At 42.0% G+C, this 26,100-nt stretch overlaps 1 protein-coding gene across 2 annotated transcripts in view; it reads right to left on the reverse strand.

Moving 5' to 3' along the window:
• LOC106086606 (uncharacterized) overlaps window positions 1–9,985 on the reverse strand; it is a 302,723-nt gene extending 292,738 nt beyond the window's left edge. For both annotated transcript variants that reach the window (XM_059360455.1, XM_059360451.1), the window contains exons 1-2: window positions 8,730–9,985; window positions 3,894–4,100 (exon numbers count right to left, since the gene is read on the reverse strand). In XM_059360455.1, the coding sequence (XP_059216438.1) occupies window positions 3,894–4,100; window positions 8,730–9,722 (1,200 nt within the window). In that variant the 5' untranslated portion in view covers window positions 9,723–9,985. The remainder of the gene's footprint in view (window positions 1–3,893; window positions 4,101–8,729) is intronic.
• Window positions 9,986–26,100: the final 16,115 nt, after the last annotated feature.

Genomic DNA, 26,100 nt, shown 5'->3' on the forward strand with positions numbered 1-26,100 from the left:
TGAAATTTTCACAGATGGTGCAAATAGGGTACTATATTTTTTGATATCTGAAGGGGGGCGGATACTCCCCCTTACCATAATTTTCAGAAACGCCAGATCTCGAAATTTTGTGTGCTATCATACAGTACCCTAAATATAAAAATTTGGTATCCAAATTTCGGATGGGGTACCTAGGGGTGCTGCCCCACCCTAAAACCTATCAAAAATATATTTAGGCCAATCACGGCAATATGGGTCTCAAATGAAAGGTATTTAAGATAAGAAAACGTATCTGATATCCAATTGTTGGACCAAGCGCTAGGGGGACCACCCCAAGCCCCAAAACACCCCTAAATCGGACATATTTACCGACCATGGCAATATGGGACTCAAATGAAAGGTATTTGTGAGTAGAATACGAATCTGAAATCCAAATGTGGGACCACGTTTCTGGGGATCCACCCCTTCCCCAAAACACCCCCCAAGCCGGACTTATTTAGTGACCATGGCAATATGGGGCTTAAAAAAAAGGTATTTGAATGTAGAATACGAATCTGATATCCAAATATGGAACCAAGAGTTTGGGGGGCCCGAGAATATCCCCCACAGAAGACAAATTTACGACAATAGCAATATGGGGCTCAAATGAATGGTCTTTGGGAGTAAAGCACGAATTTTATATCAATATTCGGGAAACGTGTCTATGGGGCCACGCCACCCCCACAACACCATCCAAGTAGTAAGTATTTTCTGACTATTGCTATATGAGGCTCAAATAAGAGGGATTTTAAAGTGGAACACGAATCCGACATATATTTTCAAGGCCAACTCACTGAGTGGCCGCCCATCCCCCGAAACACCCCCCAAGTCGGTCATGTTTGCCGACTATGGAAATATGGGGCTCAAATTAAAGGTATTTGGGAGTAGACCACGTATCTGATATCAACATTAGGGGCCAACAGTCTAGGGGACGTCCCACCACCATAACAACCCCCAAATAGGACGTATTTGCTCACCAAGAAAATTTGGTCTTAAAGAGAATGGAACTAAAAATTCATAGTTTTTAGGGACAATACCCCAATCCGGACATATTTGCTGACTTTTGCAATAAGGAGTTTAAATGAGATTAGAAAACGAATTTGGTATCCAATTTTGAGGCCAATGGCAATATGGGGTTCAAATATGTGGCTCAAATGAAAGGTATTTGAGATTAGAAAGCGAATTTGATAACCCATTTTGGGGCCATGTGTTTGGGGGACGCCTCATCCTGTAAACTTCTCTTAAGCCAATGGCAATAAGAGGTTTAAATAAATGGTATTTGAGAGAAGATCACGATGCTGATATTTTTTCAGGGCCAAGTATTTGGGGGACCACCTCTCCCCCGAAAACACCACTAAATCGGAAATCATGAGAATATCCGGCTGAAATGAAGTATTTTAAGAATGGAGTACACCTTACATCCAAACTTAAATTAGTAGACCAACAGAAATCATATGGGATTCAGACAAAGGCACTTATATTGTTAAACTCTTAGTCAAGTAAGCATGGCATTTCACTAAAAGATCTTCGAAAATAAATATTCCAAGGAAACGTTTGTTCCATATAAAGTAAAAGAAGGCGCAGCTGAGCGGGCCCGGGTCAGCTAGTCTATTTATAACTATAAGAAGTAAAAAGGCAAAACTTTGGATTCCCACCATGATTCCCACCACCTTTCGGCACAATCCGGTGAAATTGGATAACCTATGCACCCAAATTCGACATGAATATTGAGTGGGCTAATAAAAATAAGTCACTGTTGAATCTTGTATTTCAAATTTCAACAAAATCTGGTAATAAACAAAGCTTTTATGAGCTTCAGACCCTTAATCGGGAGATCGGTCTATATGGCAGCTATATCGGAATATAGTCCTATCTGAAGCATATTTGGGTCCTATGTTACGAGGCGTAAAACTATTTACTGTTCCGAATTTCAGCGAAATCGGTTAATAAATAAAGCTTTTATGGGCTTCAGACCCTTTATCGGCAGATCGGTCTATATGACAGCTATATCTAAATATAGTCCGATCTGAACCATATTTAGTTCGGATAGCGGGTGGCCTAAGACTACTTACTGTTTCAAATTTCAGCGAAATCGGTTAAAAAATAAAGCTTTTATGGGCTTTAGACCCTTTATCGGCAGATCGGTCTATATGGCAGCTATACCTAAATATAGTCCGATTTGATCCATATTTAGGTCGATAAAAGGAGGCTAAAGATAACCACCTGTTTCAAATTTCAGAGAAATCGGGTAATAAATAAAGCTTTTATGGGCTTCAGACCCTTTATCGGCAGATCGGTACATATGGCAGCTATATATAAATATAGTCCGATTTGATCCATATTTAGTTCGGATATAAGGAGGCTTAATATAACCCTATGTTTTAAATTTCAGCGCAATCGGATGAAAAATAAAGCATTTATGGGTAATAGACCCTTTATCGGAAAATCGGTCTATATAGCAGCTTTATTCAAATATGGTACGATTTGGCCCGTTCATGAACTTAACCAGCGTACATCAAAAAGACGTATCTGTGCCAAATTTCAGCTCAATATCTCAATATTTGAAGGCTGTAGAGTGATTAAAACAGACGGATAGGGTACCAATACCCGGACATTGTTAAATCGTCTTAGAATTTAAGGACGATCCGAAATATATATACTTTGTAGGGTAGGAAATTAATATTTCGATGTGTTGCAAACGGGGAATGACTAAATGAATAACCCCCCCCCCTACGGTTGTGGGTATAAAAATGAATTTGTGTTTGTTTGTATATTTGTTTGTGGGTTTGTAAAATTGTTTGTTCCGTATAGACTCAAAAATGGCTGAACCGGCTACCTTGAAATGCTCACAGATTGTGTAGGTTGGTCTGGAAGGAAGCATAGGCTATATAATTTTTTGATATCGGGAGGGGGGCAGACCCTCTCCCATACCTTAAAAGTACTACCCAAAAATAAAAGTGGACCAATCAGGACAATATGAGACTCAAATGAAAGGTATTCAGGAGAAGACTACGAATTTCATATTAAATATTGGATCCAAGTAACTGGGTGGCCGCCCCGAGTAGAATACGAATATGGTATTTAAAATTGGGTTTAAGTGTCGTCCAAGCCCAAAACCTCCCCCAAACAAATATATTGGACGTAAATATCAGTAAGGGACTCAAATGAAAGGTGTTCGGGACTAGACTACGAATATGACATACAAAATTAGGTCCATGTAATTGGGGGTCTCCCCACCCTCAAATGGGAATATAATTCGATCCTAGCTAGATGAGCATCAAATTAAAAGCATTTGGTAGCATTTTACGAATATGACATTAAACTCAGTGTCCAAGAATCTAGGTCATACTTTACCTCCTAAAGTCGCCTGAAATAGTTTATTTGACCCAAAATAGGAAACTTAATTTTTTGATATCCGAAAGGGGGGCAGACCCTCCCCCTTACACCACTTTTCAAAAACTCCAGATCTCGGCGATGGGTGCACCAATTTGAGCGAAATTTTGCATGCCACATTACAGTACACCAAAAACATGAAATTGGTATACAATTTTGGGGTTAACTAAACAGGGGAACGCCCCATCTCAAATCCCACCCGAACGGACATGTTTACCGACTGGGACAATATGGGTATCAAATGAAAGGTATTTAAGAGTAGAGTATGAGCTTGGCATAAAAATGTCACCCTTAGTGTGGGCGGGTTCCCCACCCCCAAAAACATCACCCAACAGGACACTTTCTCCGCTTTGGCCAATACGGGTATTAAATGAAAGATATTTAAAGTAGAATACAAATCTCACATAAAAATGTATAGCTTGGTGCTACATATTACTACATATACTCCCTGGATGCAAATTATTTATGATATTTTGACTTACCTCACCGATTCTATGACGCTCTTTCAATACGGTTGCAGTTTTTGCAAATTTACATAAAAACTGACTTTGAAAATCCAACAAACAGCCGTGATAGGTCTTCTCGAGTGTGGCACGTGCTTCACGTAATAAAACTGCGCGTGTTGTTGGCGTAAAGACAGGGTAAACGCTGGAAAGATGACTGTCGATGAGAGCAGCTAAGTCAGACTCCTGCAAAGGAAAATGAAAATAAAAAACAAGTTGAATTTAAATATAATTAAAACAGGTAAAAAAGTGTTTAGTTCGGTCGGGCCGAACTTTGGATACCCACCACCTCGGGTATATATGTAAACCACCTTTTGTCATAATCCGGGGAACATTGCATTTATGTCCCCATAGCAGCTTTATCGAAATATGGACCGATTTAGACCAAAATCGACATGGATATTTAGAGGTCTAATAAGTACAAGTCATTGTTCAATTTTGTAGAACAAAATATTGCTCTTTGTGGTAGCCATATCCAAATATAGACCGATCTGAACCATAAACGACACGGTTGTCGAAAAGCCTAACATAAGTCACTGTGTCAAATTTCAGCGAACTCGGATTATAAATGTGCCTTTTATGGGGCCAAGACTTTAAATCGAAAGATCGGTCTATATAGAAACTTTATTCAAATTTGAACCGATTTGGACCAAATTGAAGAGGGATGTTGAAGGGCCTTACACAACTCACTGTCCAAAATTTCGACGAAATCGAACAATAAATGCGTCTTTTATGGGCTCAAGACCTTAAATCGAGAGATCGGTCTATATGGCGGCTATATCCAAATCTGACCCTATCTGGGTCAAATTGAAGAGGGATATCGAAGGGCTTAAAGTAACGCTTTGTCCCAAATTTTGGCGAAATTGGGCAATAAATGCGCCTTTTATGGGGCCAAGACCTTAAATCGAGAGATCGGTCTATATTGTGGCTATATCGAAATCTTGCACGATCTGGGCCAAATTAAAGAGGGATATCGACTGGCCCAACTCAACTCTCTGTTCCAAATTTCGACGAAATCGAACAATAATGCGCCTTTTATAGGCCCAAGACCTTAAATCAAGAGATCGGTCTATATATAATCTGACCTGATCTGGGCCAAATTGAAAAGGGATATCGACTGGCCCAACACAACTCACTGTCTCAAACTTTGGCGAGATCGGATATTAATGCGCCTTTTATGGGCCCAAAACAATTAATCGAGATATCGGTTTATATGGGAGCTATATCAGGTTAAAGACCGATTTGGACCGTACTTGGCATACTTGTTGGAAGTCATAACAGAAGGGCTTAAGAAGTCACATCGAGAGATCGGTTTATATGGGAGCTATATCAGGTTATAGACCGTACTTGGTACAGTTGTTGGAAGTTATAACAGAACACCACATGCAAAATTTCAGCCAAATCGGACAAAAGTTTGGGCTTGTAAGGGCTCAAGAAGTCAAATCGGGAGATCGGTTCATATGGGAGCTATATCAGCTTATACTGTACCGTACTTGGCACTGTTGTTGGAAGTCTTTACAGAACACTACGTGCAAAATTTCAGCCAATCGGATAAAAAATGGCGGCTCGTAAAGGCTCAAAATGTCACATCGAGAGATCGGTTCATATGGGAGCTATATCGGGTTATATACCGATTTGGACCGTACTTGGCACAGATGTTGAAAGTCATAACAGAACACTACATGCAAAATTTCAGCCAAATCCGGAGTCGAGTTTTTGAGGTCGAAGTCGGAGTCGGTCTATTGGGCCGGAATCGGAGGTTGGTTCGGAGTTGAGAACGCTTGCCTCGACTCCGGCTTAATACTACAACTCCGACCCGGGGTCGGAGTCGAGGGCTAGACTCTGCAGTCCCGGTTATGAGTCTGCTAAGTAATAAAGACCCGAATCAGCTATGCAGAAGTGCCGAAAGGGTCTTGGGGATGTCATACGGCTGGGTTAAAACCAGGGTTGCCAATGTTATTCAGAAAAGACCGAAATCTGGCCATTCACAAGGAAAAAGAAGGTAAGCCAATATAACGCACCACGTTTCCTCCAAGGCGGGGTGATATCTCCGGTACTGCTTAACCTCTACCTATCCTTCATTCCACCCCCTCCAGACAGCACAGAGATCAAATCATATGCGGACGATTGTACGATCATGACATCAGGCCCACCACCGATTGTTAACATCTGCGATAGGTTCAACGTCTACCTCAACGAACTTGTCTCATATTTCGCTGCAAGAAATCTGAAGATATCTGCCACCAAATCTTCACCATCACTGACTGTGATGGTCGATAGAGAAATGATGCCGATCATCGTGTGTCCTAAAATGTTTGACGTCACATTTGCCGGCTCTTACACATTCTTCCCACATGCCACAGCAATTTGCGATAAATCCAAAGACAGAAACTGTTAAAATAGGGCTGCTATCGCACAGACCATCCAAATCGTCATCTTGGGGATAGATATCCACCGCCCAGAAGCCTTAAGGTAGACCTACATGATCTAGAGCATGAGGTACGGCGGTACAAAAGACATTCTGTAGATCGAGCGAAATATTAAGCGGGTGTAGGCAACATGCATGCAGACACGGTAGCAGATGCGGTGATTAGCTACCGGGTGAATATAGTCCTAGCAGAACGACCGCCATCCATTGCACCTGAAGAAATTGGGCTCTCTCGGCAAACCAGAGTGATTCTGTCTCAATTACGTTCCGGCAGATGCATCCGAATCCGCCCCTACAGAGCAAGGATTGATGCCGACTTGCCAGATGTATGTCCCGATTGTCACCAGGTACCACACGACGCACGTCACCTGTTTAACTGCCCAACCCGACCCATTCGACTCAGAGCCAGATCCCTCTGGATGCACCCCATCTTGGTCGCAGAGTTCCTGGATTTGGACACTCCACAGAATCAAGCAGACTCGATATACAACAAAACAAACTGCTACAACAACAACAACAGCCACGTTTTCTCAATACAAGAGGGCCTGAATCCTAGGAAAGTCCACTTGCTCTACAAGAGCGTGATTAGACCAATACTTACTTGCGCCTCAGTAGTTTGGTGGACTGCTATTGAGAAAAAGTGCAACATAAGGACCATATGTCAGCGCAGCGATGAAGGCCACGTCCACTAGGGCACTAGAGACTATTCTAGATATCCGACCCATTGACATACAGATTAAATGCCATTGCGGCTATGAGACTTAAGGCGATAGGAGAATCGATTGAGGATGGGAGCAGCTCATACCAACGCGGTATAATCGAGGTGACGATAGGGAAACCTGGAAGGAAGGGAAGATGTTTCCGATCGGATAACTGAGACGACACTTGAGGTCAAACGCGGGGCACTGCTGCCAGCGACACAGTCTTGGATTGACGGAACTCTGGTATTGCCATCTGGAAGTTTATGATACATTGATGGATTAAGCTAGTTCACTTTGCTTATGGCGAGGTGAACCACCCCCAAAACACAGGCACTTTTGGAATAGGTCACAAGAAGAAGAAGGAGTAGAGAATAAATAGGGCCTACCTTTTTCATAGAAGGCTGCTACCACCTGTATTCAAACACTTTAAGCCCCTACAATAGTCTGGAAGGACAGAAGGACTAAATATATGGGACGAATTCAGTCAGGGGAAAGCAGTCACCCACAATCCTCTTACCCATTGATTTGTAGAAAAATAATCAGCATTTTTGAAGAAAAAAATTGCCAATTCAGAGAATTGTTTTTCGATTTGCGGCATACACATTATCGCCACCGCAATTGATGCGATGTTTTGTTCTCAGCAAAGACCGCATACTAATGCTACAATGCTGTAGTAATACTAATGCTACAATATTTTCTATCATATAGTAGCGCAAACGATGTGTAAGTCACACTGCATGACCTTAATGCACTGACTAGCCAACCTTTGAATACGTCCGAGTATTGAACTGCACATGTTGCAAGTGACGTCCACCAGACCACCACACCATATAGCATTGCAATGAAAGCTTTCGTAATCTTCAGACCGATGACCACATGTACCCTTCTACATATATGTATGTCTTGGTACTAGGTGCGCTTTTAAGGCCAACTCAAGAAATTAGTATTGGGTTGCCCAAAAAGTAATTGCGGATTTTTCATATAGTCGGCGTTGACAAATTTTTTCATAGCTTGTGACTCTGTAATTGCATTCTTTCTTCTGTCAGTTATCAGCTGCTACTTTTAGCTTGCTTTAGAAAAAAAGTGTAAAAAAGTATATTTGATTAAAGTTCATTCTAAGTTTTATTAAAAATGCATTTACTTTCTTTTAAAAAATCCGCAATTACTTTTTGGGCAACCATAGAACTGAGCAAAAACATTAAAGTTAGCTGATGACAGTAGTGTGTATCAAGCATAAATCCTTTTAATCGAAAAAGGAGCAAAATGGCTATGAAGGGGTGTTGATGTATTGTAGTTCGATTTAAGTTTTTTGCACTATGGAAATCAACACCATTGTTTTGTCTACTGTTACAGTTACCAAAGGAATGCATGAGGTTAAGTATTATAGTTCTTATAAATTGGTACACATTTGTCTTCCATAATATGGTCTAAAGATAAAGCCTTGTTTCAACGTGATTGGTTCATGATTTTCCGAAAATTGAAGATAAAAGTTTTTGTAATATCCTCAGGAAATTTTAAGCAGTTATCTAACCCATTTTACGAAAAAAAAAACATCGACCACCCACCCACATATGAATTGCAGCATATGGCAAAGTCCTTTCATTCTTTTCCCCCCTCTCAGTGAACTGTGATTGATTTTCTATTTGCCAAAAAAAAAACAAATTTAAGTACAAAACTAATGCTTACCAGAGATTCGGCTAATTGCTTTTCTCCATCTGCTTTTAGATGGCCACAAGTACTGCAATCATTGGCAGGATCACTGTTGTTATCACCATGATGATCGTGATTGTCTCCAAGGCTTTGGGTCTTTGGTGGTGGTGGGGTCTTTGCATGGCTTTGTATCTCAGCCGTTCTTAGGGATTTAGCTGTTGTTGCCACAACCCCATCAACATTTGGATTTTTTGAGCTATCGATGGCATCACAGCCCGCTAGACCAAAATCGATATCTTCATAGGAATCATCAACTTCGACATCGTCGTCTTCCATTTCCTCAACACACCCAAGGGCACAATTTGTATAACGATGTTGATGACGACGACGTTGAGTGCTTTGATTATCTGGAACATCAGCTCTGGTCGAATCATCACCTTCACCATCACCTAATGCTGCTCGCGTTGCCGTTGAAGACATTACTGAGGAAATCTCAGTTGTCAATATGTTGGTTGGCCTGCAGCGCTCTTGTTTGCTGACATTTGACTCACTCATGGGGGGCAATGTGGTTGTTGTTGCTAGTGGATCGTGTCCCAGGTTCGTGTCTGTGGCATTGGTGATGATGTGGCCCACAGTGCTGGCAATGGCGTTTGGTTCCGCATTAGCTTGATTGTGAGCATCATCACCACTAGCACCAGCACCAACACCAGCACTACTACCTCCAATGCCCACTGCCAGCCAACGATCTTTACATTTTTTCCAATAATTACGGACACGCGATGATTTAGAGCGACGCACTACATTCTCATTGATCAACAAATCGATCGGATGCTGTAATTGTGATGATGCCTCTTCGCCAAACTCCTTGGTATCCTTGGTTTTGACAACATCGTCATTGTCATTGCCATCATCATTGGGGGAGGAAATGCCGTCTAGGCTGTTGTCATCACCCAAGCTGTCTTCCATTTCATCGGCATCTTCTTGCCGGGCAATTGGTGCACTTTGATTAGCCAATGGCCTTGATGGCATTGTTGCTGTAGCGGTCTCATCATTGGCCGGCGTTGTTGTGGCCGATGATGATGATGGTGTAGCTGTTGCTGTTGGCAATTTGGCTGCCAAATTAGCAGCAACAGCCTCTTCTTCGCTCTTTGAAGGGTCAGTCGTTTTTATTTCTTGGGGGGGACTTGAAACAACTAAAATCTCATTTAAATCTCGAATATTTTCGCTTATGTCGTTCGCACTTTTCGATATCTTGGCGGGGGTATGTTCGATTGTGGCCGCCGTGGTATTGCTGTTGTTGTTGTTCTGCAAGAAAAGAATAAACGAAGATGAAATAGTTACCAAAGCATGGTTTGTGTGAGGAATCATAAAAGAGCTTAAATTAACTTCAAATGTAAATTCCATAAAATTGCGGCTTGTAAGGGCTCAGAAGTCAAATCGGGAGATCGGTTTATATGGGAGCTATATCAGGTTTCAGACCAATTCAGATTGTACTTGGCAAAGTTGTTGAAAGTCATAACAAAACACTACATGCAAAATTTCAGCCAAATTGGATGAGAATTGCGCCCTATAGTGGCTTAAGTAGTCAAGATCCAAGAACGGTTTATATGGCAGCTATAACAGGTTATACACCGATTTGGACCATGGACATGGATAGTTTTAGAAAGTCATAACAAAACACATCAAGCAAAATTTCAACCAAATCGGATGAGAATTTTGCCCTATATATAGGTTTAAGCTGTCAAGATCCAAGATCAGTTAAAATGGCAGCTATATCAGGTTATATACCGATTTGAGCCATACTTAGCACCGTAGTTGAAAGTCTATAGGCTATACAATTTTTTTGACAACGGAAGGGGGGCGGACCCTCCCCCGTACCCCAAAAGCACCACCTAAAAATAAAAGTAGACAAATCGGGGCAATATGGGACTCAAATGAAAGGTATTCCAGAGTAGGGTGCTAGCTTGATATAAATGATTGCGTCCAGGTACACAGGGGGTTGCCCGGACTGCTCAAATAGCAATATTGCACTAAAATAAAAGGTATTAGGGAGTAGATTACCAATATGGTCTGCAATGAGCAATAGGCTAGAGATTTTGTTGATATCGTAAAGGGCGGACCCTCCCCCTTATCCCAAAAGCACCACCCAAAAGGAAAAGTTGACCGATGGGACAGTATGAGACTCAAATAAAATGTTTTCGAGTGTAGGTTATTTACATGATATAAAGAATTGGGTCCAGTTACAAAAGAGGCTGCCCTGTCCCCAAAAACTTCCCTCATGGGAATATAGACAGCAGGAAAATGAAATGAATGATAATGACAGTGTGGGACTAAAATGAAAGGTATTAGGGAGTAGATTACGAATATGGTCTGGAAGGAGCACTAGGCTATAGAATTTGTTGATATCGTAAGGGCGGACCGTCCCCCTTACCCCAAAAGCACCATCCAAAAAGAAAGGTTGACCGATGGGACCATATGGGACTCAAATAAAAGGTATTCCAGAGTAGAGTACGAATTTTATTTTAAATATTTGGTCCAATTACCTAGGGGCCGTACCGATCCAATAACCTACTCAAATCGACATTTTGGACAATCATAGGACTTCAAACCCCTTTTCCCACATGGGAATATTTACCAATCATGGCTATATGGGGTACAAACAAGTAAAAAGGTGTCAAGTTCGGCCGGGCCGAACTTTGGATACCCACCATGTAATTCACCTTTCATTATAATCCGGTGAAAAATACACAATTTATGCCCCCATTACAGCTATATCGAAATATGGTCCGACTTGGACCGAATTCGACACAGATATTGAATGGTCTAATAAGTACAAGTCATTGTTCAATTTTGCAGAACAAAATATTGGTCTTTTTGGTAGCCATCTCCAAATATAGACCGAATTGGACCATATACGAAACGGATGTCGAAAAGCCTAACATAAGTCACTGTGTTAAATTTCAGATAAATGGAATATTAAATGCACCTTTTAAGGGCCCAGACCTTTAATCGTGAAATCGGTCCATATAGCAACTAAAACCAAATCTGAACCGATCTGGGCGAAATCGCAGAAGGATGTCGAAGAGCCTAACACAACACATTGTATCAAATTTCGGCGAAATCAGACAATAAATGCGCCTTTGATGGGCCCAAAACCTTTAATCGAATATCCAAGCCGATCTCAGCCAAATTGAGGAAGGATATCGAAAGCCCTAACACAACTCACTGTCCCAAATTTCAGCAAAATCGGATAATAAATGTGGTTTTTATGGGCCTAAAATCCTAAATCGGCGGATCTGTCCATATGGCAGTTATATCCATATCTGGACCGATCTAAGCCAAATCGAAGGAGGAAGTCGAAGAGCCTAACACAACTCACTGTCCCAAATTTCGGCGAAATCGGACAATAAATGGGTCCATGGGTCTTTATGGGCCCAAAACCTTAAATCAAGAGATCGGTCTATATGGTAGCTATATCCAAGCCGATCTCAGCCAAATTGAAGAACGATATCGAAGGCCCTAACACAACTCACTATCCCAAATTTCAGCAAAATCGGATAATAAAAGTGGCTGTTATGGGCCCAAGACCTTAAATCGAGAGATTGGTCTATAGGCAGCTATATCCAAATCTGGGCCGATCTAAGCCAAATTGAAGAATAATGTTGAAGGGCCTAACACAACTCACTGTCCTGAAGTTCGGCGAAATCGGACAATAAATGTGCCTTTGATGGGCCCAAAACCTTTAATCGAGAGATCGGTCTATATGGCAGCTATATCTAAATGTGGACCGATCTGGGCCATATTGCAGAAAGATATCGAGGGGCCTAACTTAACTCCCTATCCCGAATTTCGACGACATCGGATAATAAATGCGCCTTTTATGGGCCCAAAACCTTAAACCGAGATATCGGTCTATACGGCAGGTATATCCAAATCTGGGTCAAATTGAAGAATAATGTCGATGGGCCTAATACAACTCACTGTCCCAAAGTTCGACGACATCGGACAATAAATGCGCCTTTTATGGGCTCCCGACCTCAAATGGGGAGATCGGTCTATATGGCAGCTATATCCTAATCTGAACCGAACGGGGCCAAATTGAAGAAGGATGTCGAGTGGCCTAGCACAACTTACTATCCCTTTTAAGCCTCAAAACCTTATATCAAGAGATCGGCCTATATGGCAGCTATATTCATATCTGAACCGATCTGGGCCAAAATGTTCAATATTGGTATTTTTGACAACTATATCCAAATATAGACCGATCTGAACCAAATAGGACACGGATGTCAAAAAGCTTTACATAAGTCACAGTGTCAAATTTCAGCAAAGTCGGATAATCGAGAGATCGGTCGATATGGCAGCTATATGCAAATCTGAACCGATCTGGACAAAATTGACGAAGAATGTCGAAGGGTCTAACACAACTCACTGTCCAAAATTTCAGTTAAATCGGATAATAATTGCGCCCTCTAGTGGCTCAAGAAGTCAAGACCCCAGTTCGGTTTATAGGCAGCTATATCAGGTTATGGACCGATTTGAACCATTCTCTACACAGTTGTTGGGAGTCATAACAAAACACGTCGTGCCAGCCAAATCTGATAGGAATTGATTCCTGTAGAGGCTCAAGAAGTCAAGACCCCAGATTGGTTTATATGGCAGCTATATCAGGTTATGGACCGATTTCAACTATACTCAGCACAGATGTTGGACCGACAGACGGACGGACATGGCTAGTTTGACTTAAAATGTCATGACGATCAAGAATATATAAACTTTATAAGGTCTTAGAAGAATATTTCGAGCAGTTACAAACAGAATGACAAAATTAGTATACCCCCATCCTATGGTGGAGGGTATAATAATTTGTAATGTGAATATGTGTTTTTATACCCTCCACTATAGGATGGGGGTATACTAAGTTCGTCATTTTGTTTGTAACACCTCGAAACATGCGTCTAAGACCCCATAAAGTATATATATTCTTAATCGTCATGACGCTTTAAGTCAAACTAGCCATGTCCGTCCGTCCCTCCGTCCGTCTGTCTGTCTGTCTGTCGAAAGCACGCTAACTTTGGAAGGAGTAAAGCTAGCCGCTTGAAATTTTGCACAAATACTTCTTATTAGTGTAGGTCGGTTGGGATTGTAAATGGGCCAAATCGGTCCATGTTTTGATATAGCTGCCATATAAACCAATCTTGGGTCTTGATTTCTTGAGCCTCTAGAGGGCGCAATTCTTAACCGATTTTATTGAAATTTTGCACGTAGTGTCTTGGTATCACCTGTTTTGGAATCATTTCCAACAACTTCTCTAAGTATGGTTCAAATCGGTCCATGTTTTGATATAGCTGCCATATAAACCGATCTTGGGTAATTACTTCTTGAGCCTCTAGAGGGCGCAATTCTCATCCGATTTGGCTGAAATTTTGTACAACGGCTTCTCTCATGACCTTCAACATACGTGTCTAATATGGTCTGAATCGATCAATAGCTTGATACAGCTCCCATATAAACCGATCTCTCGATTTTGCTTCTTAAGCCCCTGCAAGGCGCAATTCTTATTCGATTGAACTGAAATATTACACAATGACTTCTACAATGTTTAGCATTCATTTATGGTCCGAATCGGACTACAACTTGATATAGCTCCAATAGCATAGCAGTTCTTATTCAATATTCTATGTTTGTCTGAAAAGAGATACCGCTTTCGAACTAGCCAGGTTCGCCCGCCTGTCCGTCCGTCCGTCTGTCTGTCGAAAGCACGCTAACTTCCGAAGGAGTAAAGCTAGCCGCTTGAAATTTTGCACAAATACTTCTTATTAGTGTAGGTCGATTGGTATTTTAAATGGGCCATATCCGTCCATGTTTTGATATAGCTGCCATATAAACCGATCTTGGGTCTTGACTTCTTGAGCCAATAGAGGGGGCTATTCTCATCCGATTTGGCTGAAATTTTGCATAAGGTGTTTTGTTATGACTTCCAATAACTGTGCCAAGTATGGCGTAAATCGGTATATAACCTGATATAGCTGCCATATAAACCGATCTGGGTCTTGACTTCTTGAACCTCTAGAGTGCGCAATTCTTATCCGATTGGAATGAAATTTTGTACGACGTGTTTTGTTATGATATCCAACAACTGTGCCAAGTATGGTTCAAATCAGTTCATAACCTGATATAGCTGCCATATAAACCGATCTTGGGTCTTGACTTCTTGAGCCTCTAGAGTGCGCAATTCCTATCCGATTGGAATGAAATTTTGCACGACTTGTTTTGTTATGATAGTCAATAACTGTGCCAAGTATGGTTCAAATCAGTTCATAACCTGATATAGCTGCCATATAAACCGATCTTGGGTCTTGACTTCTTGAGCCTGTAGAGGGCGCAATTCTGGTCCGATTTGAATGAATTTTTGCACGAAGTATTTTGTTCAGATGTCCAACAACTGTGCCAAGTGTGGTTAAAATCTGCTCATAACCTGATATAGCTATCATATAAACAGGTCTGGGGACTTGACTTCTTGAGCTTCTAGAGGGCGCAATTCCTATCCGATTTGGCTGAAATTTTTCATGACGTATTTTATTCTTACTTTCAACAATTGTGTCAAATATGGTTCAAATCGGTTCATAACCTGACATAGCTGCCATATAAACCGATCTGGGATCTTGATTTCTTGAGCCTCTAGAGGTCGCAATTATTATCCGATTTGCCTGAAATTTTGTACTACGGATCCTCTCATGACCATCAACATACGTGTTTATTATGATCTGATTCGGTATATAGACCGATACAGCTCCCATATAAATCGATCTCTCTATTTTACTTCTTGAGCCCCCAAAGGACGCAATTCTTATTCGAATTGGCTGACATTTTACACAGGTCTCCAAAATGTAATTTAATTGTGGTCCAAACCGGACCATATCTTGATATCGCTCTAATAGCAGAGCAAATCTTTTCCTATATCCTTTTTTGCCTAAGAAGAGATACCGCGCATAGAACTCGACAAATGCGATCCATGGTGGAGGGTATATAAGATTCGGCCCGGCCGAACTTAGCACGCTCTTACTTGTTGTTTTTTTATACCCTCCACCATAAGATGGGGGGTATACTAATTTCGTCATTCTGTTTGTAACTACTCGAAATATTCGTGTGAGACCCCATAAAGTATATATATTCTTGATCGTCGTGACATTTTATGTCGATCTAGCCATGTCCGTCCGTCTGTCCGTCCGTCCGTCCGTCTGTCTGTCGAAAGCACGCTAACTTCCGAAGGAGTAAAGCTAGCCGCTTGAAATTTTGCACAAATACTTCCTATTAGTGTAGGTCGGTTGGTATTGTAAATGGGCCATATCGGTCCATGTTTTGATATAGCTGCCATATAAACCGATCTTGGGTCTTGACTTCTTGAGCCTCTAGAGTGCGCAATTCTTATCCGATTGGAATGAAATTTTGCACGACGTGTTTTGTTATTATATCCAACAACTGTGCCAAGTATGGTTCAAATCGGTTCATAACCTGATATAGCTGCCATATAAACCGATCTTGGGTCTTGACTTCTTGATTCTCTAGGGGGCGCAATTCTTATCTGATTTGAATGAATTTTTGCACGAAGTATTTCGTTATGATATCCAACAACTATGCCAAGTATGGTTCAAATCGGTTCGTAACCTGATATAGCTGTGATATAAACAGATCTGGGGATTTGACTTCTTGAGCTTCTAGAGGGCGCAATTCCTATCCGATTTGGCTGAAATTTTGCATGACGTATTTTATTTTTACTTTCAACAACTGTGTCAAATAAGGTTCAAATCGGTTCATAACCTGACATAGCTGCCATATAAACCGATCTGGGATCTTGATTTCTTGAGCCTCTAGAGGTCGCAATTATTATCTGATTTGCCTGAAATTTTGTACTACGGATTCTCTCATGACCATTAACATACGTGTTTATTATGGTCTGAAACGGTATATAGCCCGATACAGCTCCCATATAAATCGATCTCTCTATTTTACTTCTTGATCCCACAAAGGGCGCAATACTTATTCGAATTGGCTGACATTTTACAAAGGTCTCCAACATATAATTTTATTGTGGTCCAAACCGGACCATATCTTGATATCGCTCTAATAGCAGAGCAAATCTTTTCTTATATCCTTTTTTTGCCTAAGAAGAGATGCCGGGAAAAGAACTCGACAAATGCGATCCATGGTGGAGGGTATATAAGATTCGGCCCGGCCGAACTTAGCACGCTTTTACTTGTTTTTTTTTTTCAAATAGTTCTCACTTTTATGTTATTCGTTGTATTTCTAAAACAAAACAAACTCAATTGAGGGCATTTATCGATTGACTTACAGTAGACATCAAACACGGACAAACACATCAGTAATAAAAAAACATACTGAAAAAGGGAACAAATGCTATTGGCCACCAACAGCCAGACAAAACAAAAAACGGTCATAGCCACTGAAGGAATGACAAAATGCATTGTTTCTAGGCTCCCCCATAGAAAAAACAGAACAAAAAGACAACACTGCTAAACAATTGTAAGGAAAGGAAGAAAGTTTATGACTGCAAAGTTTTCATTCTGTGAGTGTATTTGGTTAGCCTGACTACAGGCGCCACCTTAAATGATGTCATAGGCATGAGGTTATGGTGGCAATGCTCCACACTCGTTTACTAAAGAAAGTGGTTATAAAAGTTTCCCATTCATTTGTTGCATGCAAAATATGGCCAACAACTGCTGCTGCTACTCCCACAGTTTGGATGATGAATAATGGCCAGAAACATTAGCATGTGTCCATAAAACGTCATATTGATTTTATACCGGAATTTCTGTAATTGACGTAGGTCAAGAGTATGCTCAGCCAAAGCCAAATTACAATTCACTGCTACACTACACTAGGCTTTGCTTTTGGTTGCTTGGTTTTACATCAAATCACTCCACTTTCTTCACTGGAGGAGTTGCTAAAAAAAGAATGCACAACAGCGAGCCATGGAAATGTTCACAAAACTGGACCAACGAACGAACAAACGAATGGGGCAAATGAACTAACGAACGAGTGTTAAAGTTCACTTGGTGATGGTGAGCAAATGGCCACCATATGCCACAAGTCTTCGACATAAAATCAATCAAATTTTGCACTTTTATGCCGTTCAAATTGTCTGCGAATTCAGCCACTGGCTGTATTTTGTTTTAAATAACCATTTTAATCATTTTTTTTCTTTTATCTATGGTGGGAATACAATTTTGATTTTTATTTAAAATTTCGCACTCACTAAGTGTTGTTGGTTACACGTTTCGATTAATATGACTTTTTTTTTGGGGGGGGGGTCTATAAATTTTCTTTAATAGCGAATTGTTGATTTTTATGCACGTTTGTTTTCGGCTAATGTTTCATACTAATCGTTAGCCATTTCATAGAAACCAACTTCCATTTCCATTGACTCCGGCATAAAGTTGTGTGGTGAGTGAAAAGCTCTTGGGGTTTGAGTTGTCCAGAATTCTTGTGAATTGCATTTTGAAAGCAGGTGGCGCTGCCGTAGACATGCGCCTTAAGGTGTTTCGAGTTTGGAAGCTTTTCTAGTAACTAGCATGTTTGTGGATATTTCTTTTTTTCGTTGGGTTTATAGGTCTTCTTTTCCTTGAAATTCGTAAGAGAGGTAGAAGCAGCAAGGGTCCGCGGGGGGGAATAATTTAATTAGGCCAAATATCATTCAGTTTACTAACAAAAAGAAGTCTTATGCTTCAACAATTAATTGGAAGAAATAATTGGGGAAATCATCACAATGCCAGCAATAACATGAGCCATCAGCGAGAAGCTCCCTCCTTTCAGAGAGTTGTAGGTATGAACAAATGCTGAGAACCAATATTGGTCGTATTTTGAAAATATAGGTCATTAGCATTAAGAGGCAAATAAAGTATAGCTGGTAAATACACAGTGGGTCTTTATATAAAATAAAGTAAGAGCGTGCTAGGCTCGACCGGACCGAAACTTATATACCCTCCACCATGGATCGCATTTGTCGAGTTCTATTCCCGGTATCTCTTTTTACGACAACAAAGGAGCTATATCCAATTATGTCCCGATTCGGACCATATTTGAATTGAATGTTGGAGACCATAGTAGAAGTCAATTCGAATAAGAAGAACAAGAAGCCCCTAAAGGACTCAAGAAGAAAAATAGGGAGGTCGGTTTATATGGGAGCTGTATTAGACTCTAGACCGATTCAGACCATATTTGACAAGTATGTTAAAGGTCATAAATCGGATACTAATTGTGCCCCCCAGAGTCGCAAGGGTCAAGATTCCAGATCGGTTTATATGGCAGCTATATTAGGTTATGGACCGATTTCAACCATATTTGCCACGGTTGTTGGAAGTCATAACAAAACATGTTGTGCAAAATTTCAGCCAAATCGGATAGGATTTGCGCCCTCTAGTGGTTCAAGAAGTCAAGATTCAAGATCGGTAGCTATATAGGGTTGTGAACCGATACTTAGCACAGTAGTTGGAAGTCATAACGAAACACCTCATGCTAAATTTCAGCCAAATCGGATAGAAATTAAGCTCTCTAGAGGTTCAAGAAGTCAAGAGCCCAGATTATTTTGTATGACAGCTATGTCAGGTTATAGGCCAACCGTTGTTGGAAATCATAATAAAACACATCATGCAAAATTTCAGCCAAATCGAATAAAAATTGCGTCCTCTAGTAGCTCAAGAAGCCAAGATCCAAGATCAGTTTATATGGCAGCTACATCAAAACATGGACCGATATGGCCCATTTACAATCCCAACCGACCTACACCAATAAGAAGTATTTGTGAAAAAATTTCATATCAAGAATCAAGTATATATTGACTTTATGGGGTCTTAGACGAATATTTCTAGGGGTTACACATAGAATGACGATATTAGTATACTCCCCGTCCTATGGTGGAGGGTAAAATAAATCCTCTAAAAAGTATCCTTTATACGTCAGGGTCAAGCTCGGCACTGACGTCAAGGGATCTAGCACCACCCAAAATCAAATTTCAGTGAAATCGGCTAATAAATGGGCCTTATACTTCGTCAAAATCGTTAATCGGCTTTTATGGGTCTGATACCTTCTATACGGGAGCTATATTACGAAACAGTCCAATCTTGACCATACAAGGCACAGATTTTGACGGTCTTAAGAAAACTCACTGACTCTTTGTCCCAAGTATGATTTATGCGCAGTCTACTCCCAAAGACCTTTCACTTGATAACCATTTTGTTTCGTTGGACATACATAGCAGTATTGAGGGTGTTTTGAAGTTGAGGAAGCGCCTATACACCTTGGACCAAATTCTTATGCCACATACGTACTCTACTTTTAAATACCTTTCATCTGATACCCATTTGGCCCCAATCGGTAGGCATGTCTATTTGGGGGGTTTTTGGGGGGACGGGAGGACCCCCGACACTTGTGGTAAAATTTTTACATCAATTCGTTCTCTACTCTTAAATAACTTTCATTTCATACCCATATTGTCCCAATCGATAAACATGTCCTTTTGGTTGGGTTTTGAGGTGGGGCGTCCCCCCCGGTTAATTGACCGCAACGTTTTATACCAATTTTATGTTTTTGGTTAATCATAAGTTGACATACAAAATTTCGCTTATATCGGTGCACCCAAAATCTGGACTTTTTAAAAATTGATGCAAGGGGGAGGGTCCGTCCCCCTTCGGTTAGGCCGGTGGAAGTTTAAGTTTAAGACAAAAGTTAAGTTAAGTTTAAGACAAATACGAACCAAATTTGTATGCCAGATACGTACCCTACTTTCAATTACCTTTAGTTTGATACCTATTGTGCCCCAATACATGTCTATTTGAGGGACTTTTTAGAGAATGGGGGTCCTCCCGACACTTGGCATACAATTTTTATATCAATTCGTTTTCTACTCCTAAATACCTTACATTTGATACTCATATTAACCCAATCGCTAAACATGTCACTTTGGTTGGGTTTTGCGGTGGGGCGTCCCCCCAGGTTATTCGACCACAAAGTCCTATACCAATTTTGTGTTTATGGGGAACCATAGGGGGGTATACACAATTCGTTTAAATCGATGCACCCATCTCCGAAGTCTAGCGTTTTTGAAAATTGGTGTAAGGACCCCACCCCTAGGTTCAATGGATGTTTATGACGGTTGTTCGGCCGATTCTCACCTATGGATTTCCGGCATGGAATGGGGCTTTGGACAACTGTTCCCTCCGCTGGACAATAGAGAAGATACAGTATACCGTGGCAGTGCTGATCTCTGGAGCAAGGAGGGGTGCCGTGAGGCGGCATATTATATGCGGCGATGACTGTAGTCTCCTGGTATATGATCAGCCTCTTGGTAGACGGGTTGGAAGATGTTTTATCGAAAAGGGATTTCTGGGCTGTAGGTACGCTACCGTTCTCAGTAACTTTTGTAGGCGAGAGTGAGTCCAAATTCTATGGGGGCACCGGGTAGAAGTCGTTATGGGCTTAGACAAATGTTCCGCTCACAATAGAGAAGGTTCAGTGTAGCGTGGCGGTGATAAGCTCTGAAGCAAGGAGGGGTTCTCAAGAAAGGCGCTGAAGACCATTCTCGACTATAGCCCTTTGCACTTGTATGTTGATTGTGTGGCAACGAAAAACGCCCCAAGACTGGGAAAGAGAGATACTTCGCGCTTCTCAAACTTCGGGCACTCTTTTGAGTGAGACGGCATGCTATATGCGGCCTGACTGTTCATATACAAGGGAGTTCTTCTTTGTAGACGGGTTGGAAGTTACTTTTCCAAAAAGGGATTTCTGGGCTGGAGGTACGACATCATTCTCAGGAACTTTTGTATACGAGAGTGAGTCCAAATTGGATGGCGGCACCGGGCAGTAGTCGTCATTGATGACTTTCTTTCTTTTTTTAAGTATCCGTTGAGTGGAGCGGGCAGGTTTTCATTTCGTTCCTCATAGAAAAAAATATCCATATCCGGAGTAGGCATAGAGTAGGTCCAAATTGGACTCCAAAGACCCAACAGCTGCAGTGGTGGCGTCAGACCGTAGCATGTTTTACTCCCCTCCTATGTGTGGATGCCTTGACACCTGTAGGCAAGAGTAATGCCCCAAGCTCACAGCTAGTCAACAGACTAACAAATGAGGAAGAGACGGATAAACCAGAGGGATGCCCAGTTCGTCCCCAGCCTTTAATTAAAGATGGTGTTTCCGATTCCGATTCAGACTGCGACAGTATCAATGAAACAGTCATCGCAGCCGAATCGAGAGATAAGGGCAGCGGGATGACGGAAGGAGTAAACGATGGCTTTGCTAAGCTCACAAGCAGACCGAGAAAGCGATCTGGGGCACAACGGCGGAGACAGAGGAGTATGTATCGGCAGCGCAATCGGGCGAAAGTGCGGGATGCTGGAAGGGATAGATCTGACTTTCTTAGCACTTCTAGGGAAGCTGAAAAGAGAACCAGATCTCCCAAAGACCATTACACTGCTAAAATGCTGAAGAAGAAAAAGAGCTCCCCGCCTTCAAGTACTGTGGGAAAACCAAGTCACTTCTCTCGCAATGTAGACTCCGGAAACTTGGAACAGCAATGAAGGAAGCGCGCAGGGACCCTGAGTCTTCAATGAGGTCTGTGCCTTTCAAATGAAGGCCACAGCCGTCACGGAAGGGAAAGATGGTCGCTGAGAATGGTAGGGAGCCGCCATCTAACGCCAAAGTGGCAAGAAAGCACAACAGAGATCAGCTGACTTATGCAGTCAACAATGACGGCAGTGCATCCGATAGGATTCCACCAGATCATCGGTCTGGTTAACGAGAGGATTTTCGAACATGTGTGGAACTCTGTAAAATGACCACCCACTCAAATAATGAGCTGCGAGTATAGAGGGGACATCTTTACGCTGCGTTTTGCGTCGGCGGAGTGTATAGATACCGTCAAACATCTCGGCAGAGGTATCCATGGTCCCTGAAAGGGTGCAAAGCTCGATCTGGTGAAAAAGATGGACATTCCCAGCTTACAAAGGCGTCGGTCTTCATCAAGGGATGGGGCAGTAAATTTGCGACGGAACGCATGTTGGGATTCATGGGCTAGCAAAACCAAGGTATGCTGACTGAGAAGTGGCAGGTCTTCCATAGGGAGGAGAACGAGAAAGGAACTCTCCTTGTGGTTGGCATTGATCAAGTCTCCGTGACAAGTTTAGCTAAGACTAAAGGCATGTCGCACTACGGGAGCAAGGATGTATTTCTCAAGATTGGGAAGGCTAGGATAGGTAAAGGTCCTCATATTGAGACATCAGGCCGTGCAGTGGCCAGTGACTCAACACCGCCCAACGAACTTGGGGCAGACGACAAGACCATCACCGAAGGTCCCAATAATGAAAAGACAAGGATAGGCAAAAATTCTAATATTAAAACATAAAGCAGTGCAAGGGTGAGAGACTCAACACAGCTTAACGAACAGGGACTCGACGATTGAACCTAGGATAGGATAGACAAAAAACCTTATCCTGAAACATCAGGCAGTGCAGTGACACGAAAGTCAGTGCAGTCTAACGAACAGGGAGCCAAGAAACCCATTAAATGATGGACCAAAGATTGATGTTCAGCAAGGGCAAGATTTATATTGCCTTAATTCAGGAGCCATGGACAACCCGGAACAAAGATTCTGGACTGAACCTTATCAACTACCAATAATTCCATTGGAGTAAACTCTCATATATCAATGAGTGCAGTCCGATTCAAGTTTTAAGCTCAGTGATAAGGCACCTCTCTTTCAAAGCCGAGTTCAAACGGTGGCTCACTGTGTGACAACTCTTTGGAGAGAAGTTTCAATATGGCATAGAACCACAAAAACGTTGGATGAGGATGGTCGGAGGGGGAGGGGAGGGAAGAAGGGGAAAACCATCGTTGAAAGTGTATTCTGATGGTCTCGCAAGCGATGCCACGAACCCAGGCGTGCAGCGTCATAGGCGGACATGCTAACCTCTGCGCTACGGTGGCATTTCGTAGGGCAGTACCAACACTAATAAGCGGGGCCAAACCCTGGCACAATTCTTGAGTACGCTGCCTTTGTTAATAGGATTAGGGAGTAGGTTTTAGATTAGAGGGTCTCCATGTAGAACTCTTTCGCTACATTAGGTTAGGAATAGCAGGTCCAGCGCAGAATCCGATAAGCTTCCGGACAAAGCTAACTGTACAAAATTCAGAAGACTATTTGGGCAAGATAATTTAGATTGTCCAAGCTTAGAAGACATTGACGAAAATGTCAACAGGAGTACGACTGCACTGGTGGGGTCTTTCGAAGATAGTGCTGCGTTAAAGGCGCCGCCAAGATGAAAAAGTTTCTCTCAAAAACCCATGCCAAAACTGAAACTTTAGTAGACGACATGGGAGTGAGAACTGAGATAACGGAGGACATGTTGAAGCTTTTGATGAAAACGCATTTTCCACAGGAAACAACGGGACTCACGGAGACACCAGAATCTTGGAAAAATGAGTTTAATAGAAGGCTTATCATTACAGAATTTATGGTGAAGGAATCCGTGAGGAGCTTCACATTATTTGAGTCACCCCAACCTGATGGAATATTTCCGGCGTTACTACCGAAGGCAAAGGTGGTGTTTCCACTCACGCCCGGCAAGGCAAGTTATGCGACACCAAAGACCTACAGACCTATAAGCCTTACGTCTTTCCTACTCAAAATCATGGAACGTATTGTGGATACTATGATCAAAAGGAGAACATCCAGCGAACTGCTCAAATAGAAAAAGTATGCCTTTGTCTAGTAAAGGTCGGTGGAGACTGCTCTGCATGAGGTGGTGCATAAAATAGAAGAATCCTACGATGCCAAAACGTAGACACTGGCGGTAAGCATTGACATCGAGGGTGCTTTTAACAATGTGCGGACCGACACACTGATCCAATCCTTAGAACAGTATCGGGTGGACCCGGTCCTTGCAAATGCAAATTTTGCCCATGAGCATTCCACTAAGGAACAATCAATGAGTGCAGTCCAATTCAAGTTTAAGCTCAATAATAAGGGGCCTAATTTTTACAGCCGAGTCCGAACGGCGTGGCGCAGTGCTACACGTTTTTGGAGAGAAATTTTACATGGCATAGTACCTCACAAATGTTGCTATCATTAGGAGGGGAAAACCACCGAGGAAAATTCTTTCTGATGGAAACCATCAGAAAGAATTTTCCTCGGTGGTTTTCTCGGTGCCAGGATTCGAACCCAGGCGTTCAGCGTCATAGTTGCACATGCAAACCTCTGCGCTACGATGGCCTTCTTTACGGACAGTAAACAGGACATAAGGGCAATAACAACCAGGACGGTAAGATCACGAACAGTCTTGCAGTGTAAGAAGGGGAGACTAACGCCTTCCCTGAGGATGGCACGATTCTCCTCGTTTGGATGGCGGACCATAGCGGAGTAACTGGGAATGAGAAAGCAAGCGATTTGGCAGTGAAGGCCAGGGAACTGCCGTCAACAAACTTGGTTAACCCTAAGCCTTTCGGGTCAAAGTTAAGGGAATGTTACCCTCTGGGACAACGAAACGGTCAATTGGACGGGGAGATTCAGATCGTGAGAAGACGAGGCTTTAACAGAAAGGAAGTTAGAAGGAGATCAGTATAGCTTTAAGTATCATAACTGGACACATAGGACTACGAGCTCACTTTTGCAAAATGATGTATAGGGCATGCGGGGAAGTTGATGAGGCGTTGGAGCATTTTCTATGTCTTTGCCCAGCTTTCGTGGCTAATAGATGCCAGCACTTAGGTGGGGACACAATATCGGACATGTACCATCCTAGGGGCGTGGCATGGAAAACAATTAAGGATTTTGTAAGTAGCACGGAATTCCAAACTTAGATCTTCTTTGTCGAGGTTACTTTTTTTAGTATTTAGAGCGTACAACGAGCCCATCACTGGCTTAGGTGTATGTCCATAGTGGCATGGGGTGGATTAAAATCGTTTAAACCTAACTATTGTTATGTAGTGACCCCTTCTCCCAAATAAAATCCTACCTATGTCCCTGCGTAGAAGCCAGGTTCAGTACTTCAGAGCTGGTCTGGTTGTCTTCAGAGCAACATTGCCGGGGACTTGGGTGCGTGCTCGCTTGGCGGCATGTAAGGACTCTGTGGAGATTTGTCTTTCATTGCAGGCGCTCGCATATTATTTTTGGGATTTTAATTATTCGGGTAAAAGTGTAACACTTGAATATGTATCACGGAAATTATAACAGCAATTGAAAATATCCTTTAGCAAAATGCATATGAAATTCACTCCACTCTCCCGCAAGGTGTGAGTTGCTGTCCAAAAGATGATGATAAGGAAAACATACTTCCGATTTTCCTTGAAGAGATACTCAAATGGGGGATCAACCAGTGCTGCTTACTTTTCCTGTGTA

The sequence above is a fragment of the Stomoxys calcitrans genome, chromosome 1 (genome assembly GCF_963082655.1).
Source record: "Stomoxys calcitrans chromosome 1, idStoCalc2.1, whole genome shotgun sequence".
Classification (NCBI taxonomy): Eukaryota; Metazoa; Arthropoda; class Insecta; order Diptera; family Muscidae; genus Stomoxys; species Stomoxys calcitrans.